A 26,053-nucleotide genomic window follows, 5' to 3' on the forward strand; every position below is an offset into this window, starting at 1 on the left:
AGAAGATCAGGAGTGCCATCAGAGAGAAACAGAGTCTGAGCACTCGCGTCAGGCAGTTGAGCCAAGAGCTGGAGGAGCTACGCTGCCAGCTGCAAGTCACAGGTAGCAATCAGTCAATAAATCATACTCATTTCATTTGTCCATTTATCCATCAAACACGTACAAAAACCATACCATACACCAAATAATTTATTATAATTTATTTATTATTTTTTAAATGAAGCCACATGTGAATAGTGACCAGTGCAGCTTTCACACCTGCACAGTTAAGCAAGTGGTGCCCAAGCAAAAAAGTTTATATATATTATAGTTTTATGAAGAATTTAAGTTGTATCACATTTCATTGTTTGATCCACTAGTTGCCCTGCTTTTCTTGTTTGGTAATATAGCCCATCAGAAGCATATAGGGTTCTGTAGGAGCTTTACAGTGTGCCCTGCCTTTTGTTTTGAACCAGCAACACTGCTGTTAGCTCAATCAGTCAGCTCAAATGCCAGCAGTGGTACAGCAATGTTGTGATTTGGTTGCTAGCTGTGTGTGTGGGTGTGTGTGTGTGTGTGTGTGGGTGGGAGTGTATGGGTGTGTGTGTGTGTGTGTGTGTGTGTGTGTGTGTGTGTGTGTGTGTGTGTGTGTGTGTGTGTGTGTGTGTGTGTGTGTGTGTGTGTGTGTGTGTGTGTGTGTGTGTGTGTGCGCCTGATGCTGGCCTTTGTAGTAGTGTGTCAGTGCAGGAATGGTGATGTCTGGGTCTCACTAAGCACAGAAATGTCTCATTAAGAATTAACGTACACATCTACGGTCACGCCAGGCAAACACCTCACATACACACACACACACACACACACACACAGCCATTTCTCCCAACTCCCTCTGCTTTAATTAGCACATAGACACTTGCTCTCCGAGGTACAAATACACATACACACACATCCACCTATTGTCCGCAGAGAGATGAATCTGAGGTCTATCTGTGGCAGACAGTGGCTGGCTTGCTCGGTGAACACTGCTCATTAACAAGATAGAGACAGAAGGACAACGCTGTGTAGCTTGGCCTTTGTCTGTGATCAAAACGCATTCCCTCAACTCTACGCTCCACACAAAACCACATATTATTCTGCTTTTACCTTCAGCAAACACAATCCAGCAATGTAGAGCCTATTGTAATGACTTAAGAAGAATAAAGATGCATTGTTATAACAAAGGGGGTATTGTTTACCTGGATATAGCAGTAGCCTGAATAGACTGGGTTAGGAGTCAGCTTGAGAAATTACTGGCATGAACAAAAGGCCTTTTTATTAACATGAAGCCCTTGTCGAGGTTCTTTCTGTAATATGAAAACCTTGCCTTGAGTGGAGATGAGCTCTTGTTATTGTTTGATAACAGTAGATCTGGTCTAGGGTGGAGTGAATTGTGAAAATGAACAGGTTAGAATGCAGATTGTTGGAACAATATGGACAAACACAAAGAGGTATACTGTACAGTAAAAACAACAGGAGTAGACCACAGTAAACTTCCATCAAAACCACATATTTCAGACTTTATTTCATTACTTTATGTTCTGTTAAATGGATATCATGTTATGTGTCTCTCTTCTTTTGTCGGTCTATAAAATTACAGAGTATCATTTTTACAGCTGATGTTTAATTGATTATGGAATTGACATTTTTTATGGTCTATCTTAGCATTTTTACTTGTAAAGTTGTTTGGCGCTAGGAGGCGGGTAACATGTTACATGAATCCTGCAGTTAATTGGGCACACACATAATTAGTAATTATATGTGATGGATATTATATTAAAAGTTCTCTGTGGCCAGATCGAGGGAATGTCAAAGGCGGAAAGAAAGGATAGGAGGATGAGTCGGGGAAGTGTCATATGGATGAGATTGAAGCGGCTGAAGCCAGCTGGATTTAATCAGACTGTGGCAGGAGAGACGGGAAAGAAGTGGGTGATTAAAAAGGAGAGAAAAAAGTTCTTAAACCTGGCATATGACTGTATGTGTCAAATTTACTGTCACTCTTTGACAGCATTTATTTTCTTAGTTCAGTAGATATTCTGTTTCTTACAAAGTAGTGAGTCTAAAGAGTACATCACACAACACTTAAAAAAAACTACATATGGTGCTAAGAGAATGCCAGTGTGTGTTCAGTACACATATTTATGTAGGCGATGTAGCACTTACAGTATATGTGGGTAAATTGAACTGAATTGAGAACTGATTTGTGGCATGCTTTTTGAAACTCTAAGACAGTTATAGAGACAACAAATAGAAAGGTAGACTACAGTAGGCTAAGACTGTGTTGCTAATCAGATTCATAGGAAACTGTATGTGGTTTATTCTAAATGGCTGTTTTTTTAGCACTTACCTGTGAAATTCAAGCAGGGATGGATGTTTAAAATATTCAAATATGGCTGGTAGTGTCATCTTACATCTTAAATAAGATGTGTTGTAAGGTTGGCCGTAATGTGAAATAAATGTGATGCTGTGTGACAACAAATGAAATAACAGCATAAACAAAAACACAATATCCATATTTCCACACTTCCACAAAAACAGAAATGCGATATTACCACCCCTCTGTGCTGCTGATGTTCATCTGCCTAAAGATGATGAAATCATTATTGTGTGCATGTTTGTGTGCACACAAGTGTGCGTGTGTGTGTGTGTGTGTGTGTGTGTGCTGCTATCCAATCTGGATCCCTGGACACACACGTGCACAGGCCTCTCTCCTCCAATTCACCTCTATTACTAGCTATAATCCCATTTCACACTCTATCGATCCCCAAAACTGTTGTTCACCGGAACCAGCAGCAAACACTGGCATTTCTCCCCATCATTTCACCACCATTGTTCTTTATTACACAAAGAAGCCCCCCACCCACCCACCCCTGTCTCAGAGCAAACTCAGCCCCGCCAAAATATGAATTATAAATGTATGGCTAATAAAAGAGAAGGGGGAGAGAGCAAGAGAGAGAGAGAGAGAGAGAAGGAGTGAGAGATAGAGAGAAGTGGTTGGTAGAAACATCAGAGAAAATGACTCCTTTACAAGAGTCTATTGATCAGTTTCTATCAAAGGGGGATGTCAGACATGAGATTACCTGGCAGTTTGAGCATTAGGTGCCGTGTGTTATAGCCCCGGGCCCTTGTACCGCTGCCAGAGGATTGTAAATAAAGCGGAGAGTAGAGAGCAAGAGGGGAATGTGTTGGGGGGTGTGCGTGTGTGTGTGTGTGTATGTGTGTGTGTGTGTGTGTGTGTGTGAGTTTTAGATTCTACGTGTGTGTGTGTGTGTGTTACTCTTTGTCTGTGTGAGTGTTCACGGTTGTGTGCATACAATTTTTCTTTTTTCTTGTGGTGTATTTGTGTGCATGACGGTGTGCGGCTGTGCGCCTGCACCTTTTGGCTTATACCCAAAAGCAGTGTTGCAAGCCCATGAAACTTCAGAAAGAGAGAGAGAGAGTCTTGGGAGGCTTTGGGACGCCTCTCGGGAGCACCTTAGCCCGCTACGAATCCCCCAACAAAGCCAAAGGAAGCCCCTATGAAGCCTTATGAAGCTTTTATGAGGGCAAGGCAGGGCCCTGCCGAGCCCCAACCACTGATTCAGGGTTAGCCGGGTTTTCGTCCCTCTCATGTTAAAGGTTAGCTGTGAGAGCGGCGTAATCTGACCGCAGATCTGTGATGATAAAGCTGATGCTGTATGATGGGCTTTGAAGCTCGTATGAAGGCATTGAGAGGGAGAGATCGAGAGAGAGAGTTAGATTATAAACTAATGTCATACCTTAAATTGTCAAGCCAGTATAAAAGGGTCAAGAAAGTGAGAGACCCAAGATCTTAGATTGTGGACTAATGTCATAACTTCATGAAGCCAGTTGTAAAAGACCCCAGGCCTCCGAATATGGACTATTGTTCTACCTTAAGCTATTAAGAAGAATTGATTGTTGAGAAATCCACAATCCTCTGTGGATCCTCGTTTAATGTGGAAAATGTTGGTTGTATTTGGTCATCAAACTAAGCTAAATATTCCACACATCTTATTTATTTTTCTAAAGTAAACTTCTGTGTATGTGTGCTGCTTTTCTACTTTTTTGTGTCTAGCTTTTTATATTTGTAGAAATGTTAAGCTGTCTGTCTTTTCACTTAATTCCTTGTGTGTGTTTTGGCTGTGTTTTTTTTTTTTTTTTTTTTTTTTTTTTTTTTTTTTTTTTTTTTTTTTTTTTTTTTTTTTTTTTTTTTTTTTTTTTTTTTTTTTTTGTGGTCTCCCCTGGTGTGAGGTGTCACTAAGGTCACCTCAAAACTAATGCCTTGAATGTGAATTTTATCCCCATCTCAAGTTTTTACATCTCTGCTTTTATTGATTATTGAGATTCATAGCAAACTTTCACCTTGAGATTCAGTAAAATAGCCAAGGTAGGGAGCACATGCACACACACACACACACACACACACACACACACACACACACACACACACAAATAAAAATGTTTGTGCATCGTTAAATATTTAGTAATTCCTGTTGCCGCTTCAATTTTCCTAGGGCTTTAGTTTAAACAGCTTGGATGCTGCAAAGCCATAAATTAATCATAGTTTTATTAAATGTAGATTTTCTTTTCTCTGTTTCCTCCTTTCTGGTATTGGTTTTAGCTTCCCCCCTACTCTGTCCCGCCACTACCATCACAGTGTGGTGCGTGGCCCTAAAAGCATTACAACAATACACTAAACATTTCTCTATTTCTATTTCACACGACCAAATACACATCCACACCAACAAAGTCAAGGTCCATACTGTAAATATTCAACACACACACACACACACACACACACACACACACACACACACACACACACACACACACACACACACACACACACACACACACACACACACACACAGACACATATTCAGGAGTGCATGCACCTCTACATATTCAGCACACACACCTTCTCAATATTCACTAGCCTTGGCCACCGATGGCTGACAGTTTATGTTAACTTCAATGAATACTGAATTTATTGAAAAGGTTTTAAGAGCTATGAAGACACATTGACTCACAAAACAGCACACAGAACAAAAAAAAGAGGGTTGGAAAGAAGCAAATCCTAAATTTTAAATTCAAACTGAAAATGGAACCTGACTAGTGGTTTATTATGCATCCGCTTAATGTGCTAAACTACTAAGTGTAGGACAATGGCATTTCATTGCACGTAGACGGAGGAGACGGCTGAAAAGGGAATGTGATTGAAGGGATGCAGTCAGGAGTATGAGCTCAGATGGCTTGCTCAAGGTAAAGAGTGCCATCTATTGACAAAGTCTGGGAGCGCTCCTTTTGTCTCAACAAAAGAGGCTGCTGCCCCGTGCAAGCAGTGCAATACTTTCACTTCTACCTTCTGTGCCTCTGAAAGGCATTCTGAGTTGGTTTTGCTTTGAAGGTGGCTCACAGTTCATATTTTCCAACCTTTGCTGAAATGAACTGACGAGAATCAATTATCACGTCTGTGTATGCATGTTTTGTAAATCATTCTATTAACCTTGGTCTGCTGGAGCAATTGTACTCATTTACATATTTCTTTCTTTAAATACATTACAAAAAGTAAATGTACTCAGCCTCAAGAGCTACCTGAGAATATAATATCTCAATTGGAATATGCCATTTGAATTAGACCTACTCTCTAACCAACAACGTCTAAAGTGAACTGTTGCTCTTTATCTCACACTTTTCTGCCTTTCTCTCTCTCTCTCTTTCCTGCTCAGTGGAGGAGTTGGCAGCCCGTGCAGGGGAGGCGAGGCGGATGGAGGGGTGTCTGAATGAGGGAAAGCTAGCAGAGGGGAAAATAAGGTAAGAAGGAAAAGAGGGAGAGAGGGAAAGAAGCTTCCCCTCTTATCCCATTTCCCATCGTCCCCTGTGTAAGCTCAGTAATCAAAAACATTTAGCTTTTTTACGTGCGGCGTACAGTAGGCCATTTAACTGAACATGTGTTGAACAGAACAGCCCTAAGCTCTAAAAATGTACATTGTTTAAAGAGAGTCTTTCAAAGCAAAAGGCCTAACTTTTTTGGTCTATATTTCATTATATTATTATTTCTGAAGAGTTGGATATCCCAACTGCAAATTCTGTTGTGTTTATTTTTCTGTTCCTGAGTGAATAAAACAGAATAACAGAAATATCAAAATGGTAATTGATGGGACAGATGTTAGGTCGTGGAGTTCAGAGTTCAGAGGCGAGACCCCTGGTTGACCCCTGTGTGTCACCAGAGCTGCGGTGATGACATCAGCAAGCATGTATCAGCCAGTAGTGTGTGTGTGTTTGTGTGCGTCTGTTTGTGCGCACATAGTTGTGGTTGTGGCTTTGGCTTCGACATGACCTCACAGCAACGGTCTCCGTCTCAGGGAGTTTCTCGGTTAAGTTTGAGCCATGGAACATTTTCATTGTCAACCCGACAATTTTAAACTCGGCATGGAGACTTTATAGGTTACATTTTGAATTATTACATTTTATTACATTAAAACCAATTTTAGGTAGTGAATGGTAAAACAATCGCTGCGTCTGCATATAACATCCATTTGCATAATCATGCTGTTTACTGTTAACCCAGTATTATCTAATAACTGCAAAGACATGAAAGGTTTTCAAGCAACAACACCATACTAATGGCTTCCATCTGTGCTGTGGGAAATCCCCTCCTTTCTCCACAGGATGCCTCATCTCTCTCTTTTCTTTCCTCTCTCTCTTTCTCTCTCTCTCTCTCTCTCCCTCTCTCTCCCTCTCTGTTCATCCTATCATGTGTTCTCTCCATGGACCAATCTATCAGGCATTGTCTTTCTTTTTGTTTTGGCCGTTCTGCTTCTGCTTCAGCTTTTACTACCACTAAGTTACTCTATTAGTATCCTTTTTAAGTTAATTGCTGAAACATTTAGTCAATTAATCTGTGTGTTCGGATGATATATTTTAGAATGTATATATTAAATCTTTTATTAATCATTTGAAAAAATAATTAATTGAAATTGGCCAGCTTTTGCTGGGTATGTCCTCACAACTGATTAGATTGACTTTCTCATATAATTTTATGATGAATATTAAGTTTTTTTTTGTTTAGACTAAGCTTTTGTCCACTGTCAAATAAAGATTCAAAAATAGTTTTTAAAAAAGCCTAAAAACTATCTTAAATTTGAGCTGAAATTATTTGTTTAATTAGTTGCGTAAAAATGCCAGCTTCTCAAATGTGAATCTTTTCTTTAAACATAAATGGAAATACCTTTGGGTTTTGTGTAATTTAAACATATCACTTTGGGTTCTGGGAAACTGTGATGGACAGTTTTCACTGATGTATTGTAAATGAAGTGATTCATCAATTAACCGAAAAAATCATCGGCAGGTTAATCGGTAATAAAAACAGTTGATAGTTGCAACCTTAAAAAAGTAGAATGTAGTACTAACTTGTGATTTGTCATTGTTTGTGACAGTCAATAGACAAAATGATTAACTGAAAAAATGTATGTGTACAGAGGGAGAGGGGTAGACATTGAACTGAACATAAATTTTTTGGATGTGTCAATTTAACACAAATACCAATAAAAATGAATGGTTAAATGCTGACTTTGTGGTCGTTCGCTACATAGTCATTCTTGTTTTAACTGTAAAATCTATAACTTCAGTTCACTGTCCCAAAACTTTTTAACTCGTAAAGAGCCCAAATATTTATTACTATTCATAAACTTGCAATTTTTAATTTTTATTTGAGCTTTTAGAGATGTGGGTCAAGAGTGTGTGTGTGGGGAGGGGGTGGTTTGTTTTGGTTTGTGTGTATGCGTGTATGGAGGAGGTTCGTGGGGGTGTTGAGGCTCACTGAGCGGCCGAACCGAGGCTGTGGAGGGAGGTTTGTGGAAATGGTAATCATTTGTCGTATTGATCCCGCTGTAGCCAGGGCAGCTGGCACACACAAACTCGCTCGCACACATGTACACACACACACACACACACACACACACTTGCAGACACTAACTGACTCACATACACACAGACGCACAGTTGCGTGGCAGGAATAGACCCCCTCATATTGATCCCCTTCACATTCCCTTAGCTCGGCTGCCACACACACTCACGCACGCACTACTCACACTTTCTGGGCCTACGTTAAACACTCCCACAGATCTGGATTTTCAAGAAACTTAATATTGGAATGAAATACTTAAGATGTGTGTTTTTCTTTATTGTTTATACTAATAATGAATGTGGAATTATTTAAATGAGTATTAAAAATGCGTCCAGGATATTGGACTTATTAAATATAGTGACAGATGTTTTTATTAATGAACTGTATTCTAGTATAGTGATAAGTTCAATAGTTGTGTTTGTGTGTGCAGGTCAATGGCTGTGAGGCTGGAGAGGGAGGTGGCAGAGCTCAGGAGGAATCTTCAGCAGGCTGTCGATCACAAAGTCAAGGCCGAGCGAGATGCGCAGGATGCACAGGACCAGGTAAATAAATACACACCTGACCTGAGTGACACAGCCTCTGCAAATAATTCAGAGAGTTTAAATTGGCTTGGAGCAGGTGTTTTTCCATCTAAAACCATTGAGGAACTGTCTGTACTCACAGAAAGCTATACCAATTGTGCCACTATTACCACATTTTACCATTTAAATGTGATCATCTAATCCTTCTGCCAGTTAGCGTTATGATTTCTGTAGCTGACCTTACTCTTTTTATACTTAGGGTCTGTTGGGTTTGAGCCAGGTCTACTGTAGTACATAAACAGGAATACTAATACGTTTCCTCTCCTCTCCTCCAATGCCCTCCAAGGTCTTTCTCACCTCTTCCTTTCTCCTCTCTCCCCTGCATCCTCACCCCCCACCCCCTTACCGTTTTGATGATTAGTGGCATATATCCGGTGCTAGAGACCGGATTATCTTGTCCAAGAGAAGGAGGGGGTGTATGCGGGACCTAAACCTGGCAAGGTGATTTGGAGCGTTAATTCCTGGGTGTAATATTCCCTAATGTTCTGGCTGGGTGCGGAGGAGGGTGGGGGGGTGTCTCATGGGAGAGCGGTTGTCAGAGATGAGCCGCCGCTGTACAAAGACAGAATGGATAATTAAGGGTAAAGCCAGGACGGGGAACTGATGTTCATTTAGATTCGACATCTTTAAATTCTGTCTTAAGCTTCCGTGCACAGTGGTGCTCTCTCGGATCTTGATTTTGCATTTTGTTCAAATTCTTCTTAAAGTCCCTCCTTGTCTTTCTCCCCTTTTGTTTCTTTATTTTTCTCTTTGCGTTCTCCTGTTCTCTTTTCTCTTTCTTTCATACATCCTCCTCTCTCCATTTCTGTCTCTTTCACTCGCTCTTCCTCTACCTTACTCAGTTCTTGTGAATAATGCAGCCCACATAGCGCGGCTCTCCTTTTTTCTCCTAACATTAGTGCACCGGGGTTTGACAATAGTTATTGCCCAGGGCCAGTAAGACACTGACTTAGGCCAGGTGATTGGTCAGTCAGTAGCCAAGCCAGTGCTCGCGAAGAGTTCTCCATCTATTTCTGTTGAAAATCCTTTCATCTCTGCCTTCGCTGTGTGACTGGTCCTCTTTTCTCTGTTGTACAATTTCTGATCAAACATAGGCCATGTCGGAGTTAGTCACAGGTCTGTCAAGTCTTGCATGAAGAAGACATGGCAATGGCTACCAGTGTATGAGTTATCAAGCATAAAGTAAAGGTCCGTTTCTTGTGTATTGGAAGCAGCAGCCTCCTTGGGCTAAATTGGATTGGGTAAACTGTTGATATGGTTTCAATCTATGTCACAATATTAATATTAGCATATTTCTTTTTGATATTAATCTATACCACAATATGGCAAAAATAGCAAACAATAAAAATCACCTTAATGTTCGATATCAAGTTGAACCAAATGAACTATGTTCCATTGTTAATCAGTCAAAAATCTTTAGGCATGTACAACAAGAGCTACAAGAATTATTTTTGTTTGTTTTAATTACAACTTGCTTTGAATAATTGATTTGGATAACTGATTTTAAAGTCTAATTTTAGGGCTTTTCCTTTATTGGAGCAGCTGAAGAGTGATAGGAAATGGGGGAGGGAGAGGGGATGACATGCAGCGATACAATTTTACTGAAAGTCTGTAAACGGTGATATCAGCCAGCCCTACTCTAAGACTTCTGAATCAATTCTGATTCTTTTGGTTGTCCTTTAAGACATTGCTTTATATATATATATATATATATATATATATATATATATATATATATATATAGATATATATATATATATATATATATATATATATATATATATATATATATGTATTGTATATGTATATATATATATTATGTATATATTATTATATATATATATATATATATATATGTGTATGTATGTATGTATGTATGTATGTATATATAAAAGTTAAGTGAGAAGATGGATAGCACTCTCATATCTGCTCGGTAGCAGATTAGCTTAGCATGAAGACTGGAAACGGGAAAACTGATAGCCTGGCTCTGTCCAAGTTTTCCACAGGTTATGTGAGATTATTTCTTGGCCGGGCGCAGTGACTTCCTAGTGTTTCTAAGATTATTTCCACACACAGATGCTGTGCCTGTAACAACAGCCAGCAGCATCTAGTCACTATGACTAGGTGTAGTTCCATGTTTTTGTCAGTCGTGGGCTTCCACTCTGGCTTTTGTTTAGCTGATTACTATTCAAGAAAAGCTTCTGTTAAGTTTTTAAATGTTTTTTATAGTACAACAAAGGTCATTTGATACAAAAATCTATTACAATTATTATGTTACTTTTTTTTTTTAATGATTCAACCAATCACAAAGTTTTGTTTATTTTATTCTTGCATTTGTAGTGAACTTTTTAGGAGTGTGTGTATGTACATATCTGAATGTCTTTGTATGTGTGTATTCTCTGGCTGGCTCCTGCACTCATACACAGTCCCTTACATTTCCCCTTTGCATTCCTGCTGTCTTCCATCATTTCAACAACAGATGAGCTTTTCAATGAATTTGTCTCCAAACAGTGTTTAAACACCAGTGTGATGGCCGTTCTGACTATGACTCCTTCATTAGGTCCCAATCTCTGTTATTGACCAGCAGAAGATGAATTATCCGCCGGTGAAAAAAATCAAAGGGTTTGAAATGGTAAATGGTACACAACAGTGGCCTATAGAGGAAATCTATATTACAAATTGCCTCGGTGCACAGTAGCTGAACCTCAGATAGCTCTGTCTTTCTCGCTGTGTAAGTCTTTGTATGCACAGTGTGTACACACTTACCGGCCACTTTATTAGGTACACCTTGCTAGTACATGACCCCCTTTTGCCTTCAGAACTACCTTAATTTTGCTGATGAAGATAATGGAAACATGCTGCAGATTTGTCGGCCGCACATAAGAATCTCCCGTTCCACCTTATTCCAAAGGTGCTCTATTGGATTGAGATCTGGTGACGGTGGAGGCCATTTGAGTACAGTGATGTCTTGTTAAAAGAAACTGCTGGAAGTAGCCATTAGAAGATGTGTACACTGTGGTCATAAAGGGATGGACATGATCAGCAACACCACCGCCATCCTGAACCGTTGATACAAGGCAGGATGGATCCATGCTTTCATGTTGTTTACACCAAATTCTGACCTTACCATCTGAATGTTGCGGCTGCAATTGAGACTCATCAGACCAGGCAACATTTTTTCCAATCTTCCATTATCCAATTTTAGAGATCAGACAGTATTGCCAGTTGTAGCCTCGGTTTCCTGTTCATAGCTGACAGTATTGGCACCCGGTGTGGTCTTCTGCCTCTGTAGCCCATCTGCTTCAAGGTTTGACGTGTTGTGCGTTCAGAGATGCACTTCTGCATACCTCGGTTGTAATGAGTGGTTACTTGAGATACTGTAGCTGCCGTTCTATCAGCTCGAACCAGTCTGGCCATTTTCTTCTGACCTCTGCCATCAACCAGGCATTTTCGCCCAGAGAACTGCGGTGTGGCTCACAGGATTTTTTTCTCTTTTTTGGACCCCCCCACTCTGTAAAGCCTAGAGGTGGTTGTGCCTGAAAATCCAAGTAGATCAGCAGTTTGTGAAAATACTCAAACCAGCCTGTCTGGCACCTTTCTTCACTATTCTGATGCTTGCTTTGAACTTCAGTAGTTCGTTTGTTACCATGGTTCTTTTAGAAACAGCATACTATCATACTATTCATACTAAGTATGTCGTAAATGTAGTGCCTTATAGTATGTGGATTTTGTGTACGTGAGAAATGCCCATATGTTTAGCACGATTTTGTGAGCATGAGATAAGATTATTTGACATACTCAACCCCAACATCATGCATTGCGTCTTTTCAGAAAGATTTTGAGCCAGACTAAAAGCTGTTAATATGTCATAGTATGTGGATTTTGTGTACATATACCACAGTGTGAACAGTCTGCTGGTAATGGCATGCTTAATAGTTAATGTAGTAGAAACTATGCCATACATACACATTGAGTGTGTAATATGCAGTATGTTAGTATGCGATTTCCAAACACAGGCAATGTCTACATGCCTAGTTGCTGCCACATGATTGGCTGACTATATATTTGCGTCAACGAGCAGTTGAACAGGTGGCCTATGAGTCGATGTGTGTGTTTGGAATGTGTGTTATATGCAAAGTCTTGTTTGTCCCGGTCTGTTTATTGTTTCTTTTCTGATATTAAAGGGATTTGCATGTTATCTACCAGTCAATTTTGTGCTTCCATATATGTCGCTTAACACACGCACGCACGCACACACACACACACACACACACACACTTCACTCGATCCTGTCCCTCTGCATGAGTCCAGTTCAAATACGAGTCTTGATAAAAATGAGTTTGAGGGACTGATCAGATCATCCCTCTATCCTTTTCCCTCTTCCTCACTCTCTCTCTGCCACACACACACACACACACACACACACACACACACACACACACACACACACACACGCACACACACTTCACTCGATCCTGTCCCTCTGCATGAGTCCAGTTCAAATACGAGTCTTGATAAAAATGAGTTTGTGGGACTGATCAGCTCATCCCTCTATCCTTTTTCCTCTTCCTCACTCTCTCTCTCTGCCACACACACACATACACACACACACACAAAATCCAAGTCATTAGTGTGTTTACCTCAACTTCTTTTAGCATGGAGTAAAAAGATTTCAAACTGCTTTAATGAGAATTTGCAGAGAAGTTTTCAGATAGCACAAAACGCATAAATGTTTACGTATGTTTTCTTTCCCATAACCTTTTTCACAACTATTAATGTCATCCTATAGAAATACAATTACACAGTAACTTTTAATCATTCTGACTCAGTGGGGTGCCTGCCTAGTGATTAGAGAGATCAGCCTGGTCGCTGCTTTAGTATCCCTGAGCAAGCACAACACCGGCGTTGTTTTTTTTACACTGAACCAAACAACGCTGGCATAATCCTGCCCCGGTGTGATTTTAGATAGCGTACCGGCATTCAGGAAGCAAAAGAGGCTTGCTCCAGTTTCCTCCATTTTCTTCACCACTCCAGCAGTGATAGACAGTGTTTTAGCTTCTTATATTGCTGTTATCTAATCATTTTTGAGACACTTAAAGGTGTCAAACACTGACACCTGTACGTGTTTTTGTTTGAAATGTGGCTAAACTTTTAGTGTGTATATTTTAGTGTGTAGTATTTTCATTTTGGTGATGCTCGAGAGTTGCTCTCTGGAACGGTCTTATCTGCTCATTGATCTCACACATTATACCTGTTAGAAGCCCCAAGCCTGGCCTAATTAGCTTAGCATGACACGCATCGATCACAGGTTTGATGATGGAGAAGTGAGGACGGACAAATAAAGCTCATTTGTTTAGTTGATGAACAAAGAGAAGTGGTCCAATTGTCTGCCTGTTTAACCATGGAATGGCCTTCGTATTTGTTCAATATGTGTGTGCAGGCGTGTCCTTGTGTCCCATCATGCTCAAACACAGCTCACTAAGCCACAGTCCTGTAATCCATCTGAGGGATTGGACAGACAGTCGAGCATTCATTATATTCATCATATTGTCTCCATATCTTTCTATGTCCCTCTAACTGTCATTCTGCCGTAACGTCTGCGTTTCTGTGCATGGATGTGGATGAACCATGAAACATTGCTCTAAAGAAAAGTTCATGGAAGGGGCATATGATGTATGAAGATATTAATTTAGCAAAAGAAAGAAGAGGAAGAGAGAAAATGTGAAATATGTGTTTTTATATTTAAAGGTTTTTCCTCTTTTACCCATAGGTCATGTTTGTTTGATTTTATAGATGTAAACATTGGATTATTGAAACCTTTTGATCCCAAGTACTGAAAATGTGTATTTACATCTTTTCTTTTGGCAAAAAAACAAGGCAAGTTCATATCAATTAGTACAGTTGGGACTCTTTACTTGTATATACGTTTGTGACCGTGGTTCAAGGAAACAAGTGGAAATGAGTCTTTACAAATCACGCCTGCCACTCATCTAACAGCTTCTAATTCATAAAAGTAATTAAGAATGGTATTCCTGTAATTACTCAAGGCAAAACTTTAATTATCTCGCCTCTACATAGATTCCAAAAGAGCTATGTAATATCACCCTATTCAAAGTCGTTCTCAGTAAAGCTGAAGGACTAGCTGAATTGAATAATTGAATGGAAATCCTATAAAAGTGTGCTTCTTTTACATTTTGCAACAGCTGCATACTTTTTATTTTGTTCCTTATTTGTGAGATATATCTTTTAGTAAATACAGTGTCACATCTCATTTAAATGCTTCTATTCATGTAAACATGTAACACTATACAACAAGTATAGAATAGTATGATAACCCAGCATTGCGGAGTTTTGGGCTGAACTGTGAAGTGAACTGAGGGTCTCTAAAAAGAGTTTGGCCTAGGCACGTTTTTATTTTGCAGAAATGTGTTTCCTACAAATCAATCATATAGGGGGAAATAAGTAGTTATGAATGAATACTTTCCACTGCTATACATTATTTTGTTTTCTAACATTTTATTAAGGTTAAAAATTACAACAGTGCTGGCAATGTTTTTCCAAACTAGTGCTGCATCAGCTCATCACTAAACAATACAGCAACAATACAAACCTAAAATTGTTCTTTTGTGCTGCTGCTGTCAGCTAAGCACTGTCAGCAGGACTTTACAACTTAGCAATCCTGCTGCAACCTCAAGAACTAACTAATTCCAACTAATGCACGATTTGCCAAAAATGAACACTGTGAAATAAAGTTACTAGATTTGGTATTGTTTGAAATGATTCAAGTGCTGACATGGTAACTGAATTTAGTACAAAACCAACAAATACCTTCTTTGTATACCTTACTTCAAAAAACACCAAACATCCCTATGCAGAAACTAGAAGAAACCAAACTTCTCAAAACTAAAACATTATCTAATTGCAGTCTAAAATTGGCAATATTTTAGACTGCAATTAGTTGATTTCATTTAGAGTTTAAGTGTCTGATCAAAGGCTAACTAAAGAAGATTAGAAATATGTATGTGTTTATAAATATGTAAGTGTATGTTTAGTAGTCCCTGACATTCAGTTAAATGGACACCAAGCCTGAGTTTCCTCCTATATATTAAAAGGATACCTACTACAGTAGAGGGGGGAACTACATCTAGCTGGGAAGTGGGTGAGAAACTTCTACCAAGGCTGGTAATGTAGCTCATGCAGGCTAGATGCAAGAGAAGGGACTTCAATAATGGCAGCCACTGATAAACAACCCAGCAGCATGCGTAGGAGAGTGTGTGATGAAAGGACTCGGGGAAAGGAGTGAGGCCATGCTGCAGCAGACGAAGGTAATTAAAGAAGCCATCATCAGCATCATTAATATGCTAGATCTGCTGTGGCCCACTGACTAGTCTAATGGAGAACATGTCATCATCGTCACCATTAGGGAGAGTGGGACACACATAAACACACGCACACATGGTCTTAATGTTGGGTCACGCCATGATTATCACCATTAAGCATGGAGTGAGAAGACCTGCTTAGGAAACCTCATTCTCTGCTGCCATCGCACATGCACATTTACACATAGTGTACACACACACACACACACACACACACACGCCTGTAGATCTTTAATTCAGACCCTGTGAGTGATAAGTATGCATATTTAAGTGATGTCAGGCCTGTTGGGTCTTTTAATTAGACAGAATGAATGAATGTTTTATAAAAACGTGTTTAACAATAAATGTGTTCATTAATTTGATGAGAGGATGTGCTCTGATGAGCTGAGTGGAACAGAGTAATGGCTCGTATTCAGCTCTTGCGGTTTGATGGTGACGGTAGCAACAACCAGGCTGTCTCTTCTGGATTTTCCCCCTCCTCTTCATATTTCTCTCCTTAGCCAGAAAAGTTAACTTTGAATCATATTTATCCCACAACCTTGGACAGCTTGGTCTGTTTTTAGTGAAAATGCACTTTTGTCCAGGACAGCTAATGTGCAATGTGATCCTAGTCCACAGTTCCATTGAGAATAGAAGAGATGGAAAATCCATTAAGTCTCCACAAATTCTTTTTTCTTCTTCTTTCTCTGTCTGCAGGTGCGCTTTGTGGGTTGTCATGAAAGTTCATTCAGAAATTTTGAAAAAAGATTGCCTACAGTTCATCTTGTATCTATTGTCACTGAAAAGTGTGGACTGGACAACTCTGCCTTATTTTGATAGAATAAACCATCCAAATGATAAGTACCATTGCAGCAGCTGTAAAGATCCCAAATCCTCTACCAGCACTGCAGTCATCAACTTATATTCTCTAGCATAGGCCTGAAGGGACCAGTGGTATCGCCCAACTTGGTTATAAGTGTGTCCCAAATGCATTTTGTTGCCCCTTTTAGCCCCCATCATCTGCTAAAATATTTGTGCAACAAAACCAATCTAAATGTTAAGCAGGTATGCTACTTTCCTCCTCCCCCCGCTTGCAGTCGCACCTCCTTTGTCCCCTTTTCTCTAAAAAAAATGTCCCTTTCTCACTTTCCCCCTCTTTCTCACACACCCTTTCACTCCCTCCCTTGACACTGGTGGAAACAGAGTGATGGTGCGTAATTTAGTCCTAATCACAACATTAGACTTGCTGCGATTTACATCCCTCTGCTAGCCGAGCCAGTCAGACAGTCAGGAGGGAGATGTTAATGTGCGACCACAGGTAATTACTGTCATTACAGCACAGCACAGATCCTGTGTGTGGGGGTGGGTGAGTGTGTGGGGGTGTGTGTGACAATGCATTGTGGGTGTGTTTTGAGCTTTTGAATGGTACATTTTGATATTTTTGTGTATATCTTTAATATTGCAGTATTAATGTGTGGTTTTGGTCAACAACAGAACTTCCTTCACATGAAGATGTGTCTAAGCATGAGACAAAATTTGTTGATAAATGTAATTACAATTGATGCCCTGACTCGGTTTTGATTTGCTTGATGTGATGTCACTGTTCTCCCAGTTTTAATTCATTGCTTTATTTGTGGAAATGCAGCCGTTCCTTAATTGGAGTGTAATTAAAGTGTTATTCTTCATCATGTTATGAAATTTGAATCATTGAATATGTGTCACTGTCATCTTCACAACTTCCTTTCACATCTAAGACAGCCTATTCATTTCTGTTATTGTGGGGTCAATCGCTTGTTGAACATGTCTCACAGACAAATATTAGACCAAGTCAAACCTTTCTGTTGCATTGGCTCATTTAGCAGTATATTTCATTCACTGTCCATTCCTCAAACAATTGACGTCGCAGCTGATTTTAATATTACATTGCACATTTTCCTGTAAAAGAAAACAAAATATGTTATGTTTTCCTGTGAGTTGCATGAATTTTATTCCCATAAAATATGTAACAAAATTGACTGGTCAACTGTTTGCCCACTCTGTAGCCCAGGGTTAATGTGGTGCACACATGAAAGACTGGCTTCTCTTAGATAACGTTGTAAATAACTTACAATATTTTGACCCTGGGCAACTAAAAACCTGGGCATGTTATTTTCGCTTTAACCTTGGGGTGCACAAGCAGTAGTCCTGTAACTGTAAATGTAGGCGTGGCCTAGATAGGAGTTTGACTTTTATATTGACAATCTCCAACAATCACGAGGTCAACAAACTTACACTCCGTTACCAGACTTGTGAACACTACAGACAGTTTATTGACAATTTATTTTATTTGTAATCTTGATGATTCTCGACTCTTCACTCTTACTGTATTAGATTAGATTGACTTTATTGATCCCAAATTGGGAAATTTCAGTGCTACAGCAGCAAAATATAAGACACACAGCACACATACTGAATAGAATACAAGAACAACTATTCAAAAATAAAGATAAAAAATACAAGGGAAATAATGTACAAACGTATATACAAGTGGCGAATAAAAATGTTCAACCTTCTTAAATAGTATTTATAAAGATGTAACCACATTGGTTATAAAGTATAACCAATGTTTGTGCAAGTTGCACTTAGTGCAGTATCATGGTGTATATGAGTCTTATCTAACACCCAGTGATGAAGTGTTAAAAAGTGGTATTGCCTGTGGTAGGAATGATTTATTTCTTATTGGCTTATCCTCTGTATTGTCCTGTTCCACTGAAGACATTGGATGATGAAATTAAGGATAATTGTCATAATCAGTGATTTTTGCTCTGCATCAACAGGATCAGTTGTCCTATAATTTCTGTGTTAAATTTAACTTGGTAGTGTTTTCCAGATAAACATTAACAGGAAAATATGTTATGGGATTCAAATCACACAGCACTTAGATTTTTGCAGTTTTGATTATTTTGACATTTTGGGTTAATCATATGACTTTTTTGGATACTTAAATCATGGCCCACATATTGGAAACTTTTTTCATGTTTGCTCAAGTCTTTGTGGGAAGATGGTATGGTATATCAAGGTGTTTCCTTAGCGATAAGGGTAATGTGTCAGGGTCCATAGAGTTTAGGCCTGGAAAGGTCCTGACTGATAAGCAGAATGGAAAAGTCAGCAGTTTGGCCAGTGCCATCCCATCCCTGTTTGCACCCCTCACCCGTTTTCTCTCTACAATCTCATCTTCAGTCGTTTTCTGCTCTCCCCCCATCCACCATCTGTCCTCCTTTGCACCTGCTTAATACCTCACCCTGCAATTTATACCTGCATCTGCAAACGCCATCTCTTTCATCACCTATTATTCTCCTTTTAACTAATGTTTCTCTTGTGTTGCTATTAGGCTCTATTATTGACATTTATTTTCACCCTGTCCTTGCTTCCCATCTATTAGAGCCTCACGTAGAGCCTCATCCCCTTTTTTTTGCCTTCCTTTATTTTTACACTTTGTAGAGTGAGAAAGGCAGATGCGGAGGCTGGCAAAGACGCCGGTGTCGTGGCATTGAGGTCCCCAGGGACCACCGGTAGACAAGTTATTTTTAGGTCCATAAAATGTACTTAAATTCACAAGTATGTAGGATATTACAACTACCGCCTCCCACCGGTTAAAAACAACATGCATTTGGTCTTTGCAAACGGAAATTACGTACAGTAGGCTGCATGTTTATTTGCATATGGAGTGGGGAAGTGACATCCAATCAAAGTGGTCACTCAAGACTCAGTAGGAGACGCATTTTAATGCCAGGTGTGAACTTGTGTACTCAAGGCCCTGACACAGCCTAGTTGGGCCAACGGTGACGTTTCCCGCCTAGTTTTTGCGGTGTGTCCGCCGTCAAGCGTCGGCCTTCATCGGCTTTCATCGGCCTTTGTCGGCTGTACTGAGATATTTAATATAAAGACCGTAATAGACTTCAATCTCTCTGCACCCTCTGCACCGCAAAACAATTAGCCCCCTAGCAAGCAAGCTAGCTTACTAGCCAGCCCAAGGGGGTAAGTTTCTCCTTGGAACACGTAGCTCCTATCTATTGACTGCCATTCATTTTGGTGCCACTTTGACAGCGAATAACTTTACATCTGAAGCGTGTAAAGACTCCATTTGTCCATTGTTTATTTCTAAAGAAACACGACAATGTATAAAAGGCTCCATTACCTTGTACCTCATGTTATGGCTCCGTAGCAGACCTTTTTGTAAAAATAGGCTAACGATTGTGTCATAATTACGCGACTTACTGTCGCACAGTAGAGAAATTACCCTACAGTACAGGAGAAGCTCGCAGACAGTTTCGACTCACATTAGCTGTTTAAGTTTAAGTACTAATGTTAACTAGCATTTTAGTTAGCAATAATTAGCCTGTGCCTATGTTATCTCCTTACATATACTTACGCTCTCAGTCTGCAAGATTGGGAATGATTGAGATTTCTCTTGGCACAGCTACCAGAAGACTTAACTTTCAGACAGGTTGCTCACGTCCAACATTGTCACGTCACATCTACGTCTTCGAGCTCAGTTGGAGGCTTCGCAGTAATGGTGTAGACACATATAGCCGACGGGCGACCGTTGACAGAAAACCCCGTCGATATGATCAGTCGCGTCCCCGAGGTCCAAAAAACTGCCACAGAACAGACCAAAAAGACGAGAGGAGACGAGACGTAATACATCTCTATAACAGCAGGCAGCGCTAATCTGTAATGTTGCCCAATAAATGAAAACCGGCAGCTGATTGGACGAACGCGTCACATCGGTTTGTTTTCTCCGGAAATTCAGAGCCAGACTGTCATTGCGGCCGTTCAGAATACGATCTCATATTGTACTAATATAGTTCACTGAAACGTGTTTCTGAAAACATTTTAAGCGAGAAATAGGCCGTGCAGTTGCTGAATCTGTCTTCATTTCAGCTCAACAAAGGTCAGTTTAAAAGATTTTCATCAGATTTTGAGAGACTCTAGTCACCTCATTCCGCTCATCATTTCCGGGTGAGTCCCGACTTCCCTGCCGCCGACCGAACATGTCAGGTCGGCCAAAATGAACGCCGACAGCCCCCCAGACGGACGACGGCACGGGACAAACCAAACAGACCTCGCCAGACTGTCCCAACGGCCGATAATCGGCCTGATGTGTCCCGGCCTTAACACTGCTATCACCGGAAAAGTGCTTCTAATATCCTTCACTGGTCTCCGTCCAGAACAACGGGATCTGTTGGTCCATTTTATATATGTCAATGAGCCAGCCGACCAGCCTCTAAATTAGTAAAATGTAACAACTTAATTTTTAATTTGCATGCTCTTGTCAAATCAAATGAAAGCACATTGCTATCACCTGATGACTGCCAATTTTGTTTCTCAAATTTTTTTTGTAACCAGTGTATGATGAAGGCATGTTGGGTGGGTGAAATTAGCAAGCTAACGTTAGCAAACAAGCCAGCAGCCGGCCGTTCGGTCCCTCAACTCCGCTCCCAATGTAGGGAGACTTCTCGGCCGAGAGAACGGATGACAGACCAGGAGAGGGACAGTCCGGTTAGCTATCTCCCAGTGTCTGCTGTCTACCTGGCAGGGAGTGAAGCAGAGGGACTGGAGGATCTGTTCGGTTCTGCCGCTGATTGAGCAAACGCTGTTTGTTGTGTGTATCTCATAGCAATGTTGTCCGGTTTCCCTTGTTGAATGACGAATAGATTACATGGATGTATTAAGAGAACCGCTGCCTGCTGGTATGAAGAGTTATTTCCTCTCACGCAGGCGCAGAACATACGTGGTACTTGGCCGTTGGCTGTAGTCTCTGCAGTGTTTAAAATGTACAGTCTATAGTTCCAGTGCTAATTTTTGGCCAAGACAAAGGCGACGACGGCTGATGCACGGTGACGTCACAGTCGGCCTTTGTCGCCACTAGTCCCCGGCCGTCGGCTTTCCATAATATGTGATTGGATCACCCAAAACGCATGTTAATGTCAGGTCTGAACAGGGCCGAAGATGTGGAAAGCCAGTGTTAGACGTTAATACTTTCCTTGAAAATAAGTAATATTTTTTAAGCTGTTAACCTCTGTTTCAAGATTAGACTCTAAGGTTTTAACTAAAGTACATTTAAACAGCGATGGAGTGAATGTTGGTCTTGTTTCTGTTCATCACGAATCCAGTGAGAGAATAGATGAGGGTTTTTTAAGTTAGGGAAATAACTAATTATTGGGGAAATTATTGTAAAAAAATAAAAAAAAAATATGATCGCTTACCCCACGATGGATAATATGTGCCTGTGTTTCGTAGGTGGACACACTCCGGTCGGAGCTGGAGGGGACACGGTCTGACAATGCAAACCTTCGCCATGAAAGTCAGCTGGTCATGACTAATGTCAGCCATTGGATTACTGAACAAAAGTAGGACCACACTCTTATTATTAATATTCATTAAATTTGTATATGAAAAATGTATTGTGTTCCCTGTATGTTTTTCCGTTGATGGTGTGTGTGCGGTGTATTTTTTTATTTTTTTGTGTGTGTTTTGAATTTAGTGTCCTCTAAAGCAAAATATACTGTTTAACTGGCGGGTATTTTATTTCCTTATAAAAGTCTTGCCTAGTGTAGTTTTAAAGTTCATCATTAGATTTCAGAATCTGTTCTCTCCCCTCAGGGCTTCCAACGAGAGCCTCACTGCCCAGATGAAGGCCCAAAACAAGGTGCTGCTCATCGTCACTGAAGAGAAAGAGTGAGTATTTATTCAGAGGAAGATTTTTAGGTACCTTACACTATCAATGAGTGAATGTATGTCTGCGTGTTGGTGTCTGTGTGCGTGTCTCAATCCTGTTTCAGTATGTTCGATTACTAAAGATGGGGGGGAATACTGCACACCTGCAAACTAGGTCAACTTTCCCACCAGAGTTTGTGATTATAGTGTGTGTGTGTGTGTGTGTGTGTGTGTGTGTGTGTGTGTGTGTGTGTGTGTGTGTGTGTGTGTGTGTGTGTGTGTGTGTGTGTGTGTGTGTGTGTGTGTGTGTGTGTGTGTGTGTGTGTGTGTGTGTGTGTGTGTGTGTTGGGGTATTTCAGGTGGACTCAGACATGCTTGCCCCTGACAGTCATTCTGCATATCTGCGTTATCATGACACACACACAGACGCACACATGCACACACAGACATGGGCGTGACATATTCCTCTTTCCAGAGATCAAAGTGGTCTAGCCGTCTTCTGTCATCCCACCACCCTGCGGTGCTTTACCTCCCCCTGCCCCGCCCAGCAGTCTGCTTTTTCCTTTCTCTCTCTGTTAACTTACTGTGTTTGAGTGTTTTGTTCGTAGCTTTTTGGAATTGTAACCTGTAGCAATGGTAACAGTCTTTATACACCTGGAACACCCGGGCTACGCAAAGTTAGAACAATAGAATGTTTACGCCGTATACTCAGCAGCACCCTCCTGGAATATACAGAAACGTGATATTTCTACTTCCCATCCCATTAAATAAAATTGTTCCATGCTTCTGTAGTATAATAGTACAATAAACATCTGAATAACAACTTGTTTTAATAGTTCTGGATAATGAGAATTGGTGGCATAACAAAACGCTGACATAAATAGCCACAAGGGTAAGTGATAAATGGATGCGGAAATCTAGCATTTCATTATAATAGATCACGATATGTGTGTGTATTTGTGTGTCAGAGCTAATGTCTGAACTGCTAGTTAAAGGCTGTTCAGGAAGCAGAGAAACACAGACACTATTGCTGTTGTGTGGCAGAATATTTTGTCTGCAATGTTAATAAGAGGCTCTTGATGATAATAGGTGTATGTCTGTCTGTCTGTCTGTCTCCCTTTCTCTCTCACTCCCTCTCTCTCTCTCTCTCTCTCTCTCTCTATGTATATTTCTCTGTTAAACTTTGTCTCTGCATCTCCCTGGCTTCATCAGGCATCTTCAGGACGGATATGACACATTGAAGGAAGAGGTAAAGAGACTAAAAGAAGTGGCGGCTGAGAAGGAGAGAGACATGGAACACTTTAAGGTGAACAAGTGCAAAGTGGAAAAGCAATGAACTACAAGTAGGAAGAGACAAATCAGAGTCGATCACAAACAGGTTTGTTTTTTGTTTTTCACTATATAATTGTTTGCAGGCCCAGATCCGAGACCAGCGCATCCGGCAAGACGAGAGAGCGTGAGTCATCTGTGTGTGTGTGTGTGTCTGTCTGTCTGTCTGTCTGTCTGTCTGTCTGTATGTCTGTCTGTCTGGGTGTGTGTGGTGTACATATATGTGCATGCATTTTTGTCCATCCACCAGCTGATGGGAGTTTAGCATTCACATCCAACAAAAGCGTTGCCCACCATGTTTCGCTCTTCCACACACAATCTAGCCCGAACAAAGCAGATAATGATAACAGCAGGAGTGCCAAGTTGTGAATGAAACACCCCATGGGTCTAGCCACCTGTGTTTGTCCCGTGTGTGCATGTATGTGTTTGTGTGTCTCTTCTTCAATCTGAATACGTTATTCACGCTGAGCCTTTAACAATGATTACACTCTAATCAAGGGCCCATCCTCTCCTGCTTGCCACCCTCATGGCTGTCAAATAGCATTCATCAATAGAGAGGAGATATATTTATTATGTTCATAAAGGTAATTAAAATGAATGTGGCACAGATGGGATTGGGTGTAGGATGGAGGTGAGAGAAGGAGGGTGTGGGTGTGTGCGGGAGAGGGTGTTTGTGTGGGCACCTGCCTGCAGCAGTACTCCCCATACCCCCAGTGTGACCCCCTAAGGTCTCCCTCATTAACATCTCCCCCACCCACCTCACCCCATTCTACACACATGCACACGCTCATGTTGCACCCCTCCCCTAACGAACCACCAGGCTCTGTTTCCAAAACGGATCAGATTTGTTTTGACTGGAGTAGGTTTCCAGTGCTATTCAAAGCTGTCAGTCATTTTAATGATATCATTAAGGGGCCGCGACAGAAAGATGAATCGGTTTTCTTTGTCTTTCTCTCATAATTGCGAATTGGCGAGAGAGAGGGACAGCGCGAGAGAGGCAGTTCATATAGATGCATGCATAAGAGGGGTTTTGATTGAGCGAATATAATAACATGGAACGAGATAAAAACAGTGAATGAAAGCCTCTTCCATAGTGTCTCCCCATCCATTCTCTCTTTTTTTTCTTTATTATGACGATTCCTAATTTATTTCATTTCATTATTGTAAACCCCCCCACACACACACACACACACACACACCCTACCCGAAATGCCATATGTATGAAAATCATATGTTTATAAGGCAACAGATGTGTCATGATACTTGCATGGCAGCCATATACATTCAGTGTACAAATCTCATTACTGATGGCAAAGGGGATATCTTCAGTGTCTCTCCACTGTCACTATCACTGGCAGCAATCAACACGGTGTGAAGGTTTTGTCATTAGATATGCCTTTATTAAAGAAATGTATTATGATTACATGGCCTACTGTTCCCAAGCAGCAGGAATGTCACGGCTTCACGTTATGGATGGCAGTTTGTGCCAGTAAAGCCCACAGAGAGGTGAGGAAAAGATGAATAGATCAGATAGAAATTTAGATTGATAAAATAAACAGGCCTCTGTTATATTTCAGTTAGAAAAAATGTGTCAAATTTGCAGTTTTTATTGATTATTTTCAAATAAATATACAAATCAAGTCAAAACTAGGATTGAGGGGTTTGTTTGCAACCGTACTGATCTTCTGGCAAATGTTTGGCTTTGAAGGATGGCCGGATGGAGATGCCGGCTGTTCTGAAAATGTAGGAGAGACTGGGGTTTTTGACTTGAGAACAATACTCCTAGCCTTAATAGCTACAATCTGTTGCACAATGAATGCACTATCTGAAGTACCCCATCAAGAGCAGACAGATCATGGTCACGTTGTTCAATGTGCCTGTAAAACGTCCTTTTTACAGGCAGGAACCTCGGACAGACCCTGGCTCCTGGTGGGCGGCCATTCTGGGACACAGAAACACTGATACAGATATACAGATATGGAGAAATATGATTCATAATCACTCCAGTGACTCAATTAATTATATTGACTTGTTATCAAAATTAACATTTTGCCTCAAATGATCTAAAATAATATCTGAAAACATTAAAAAGCCAGTGCACATTGAAATGCACTAAGTGGCAGAAGCAGAGATTGATGCTGTTTGTTGTGACAGTCTGACACAAC

General features: G+C 40.5%; 1 protein-coding gene across 3 annotated transcripts in view; it reads left to right on the plus strand.

The window, feature by feature from the left end:
• The window catches only part of LOC120552514 (trichohyalin-like), a 101,885-nt gene that overhangs the window by 68,878 nt on the left and 6,954 nt on the right, over positions 1-26,053 (plus strand). For all 3 annotated transcript variants that reach the window (XM_039790637.1, XM_039790639.1, XM_039790638.1), the window contains 7 exons: positions 1-102; positions 5,742-5,826; positions 8,352-8,463; positions 22,143-22,252; positions 22,506-22,580; positions 23,772-23,865; positions 23,975-24,015. The exon at positions 1-102 is cut by the window's left edge and continues 136 nt beyond it. In XM_039790637.1, coding sequence (XP_039646571.1) covers positions 1-102; positions 5,742-5,826; positions 8,352-8,463; positions 22,143-22,252; positions 22,506-22,580; positions 23,772-23,865; positions 23,975-24,015 — 619 coding nt within the window. The remainder of the gene's footprint in view (positions 103-5,741; positions 5,827-8,351; positions 8,464-22,142; positions 22,253-22,505; positions 22,581-23,771; positions 23,866-23,974; positions 24,016-26,053) is intronic.

This window comes from Perca fluviatilis, chromosome 22 (assembly GCF_010015445.1).
Source record: "Perca fluviatilis chromosome 22, GENO_Pfluv_1.0, whole genome shotgun sequence".
Classification (NCBI taxonomy): Eukaryota; Metazoa; Chordata; class Actinopteri; order Perciformes; family Percidae; genus Perca; species Perca fluviatilis.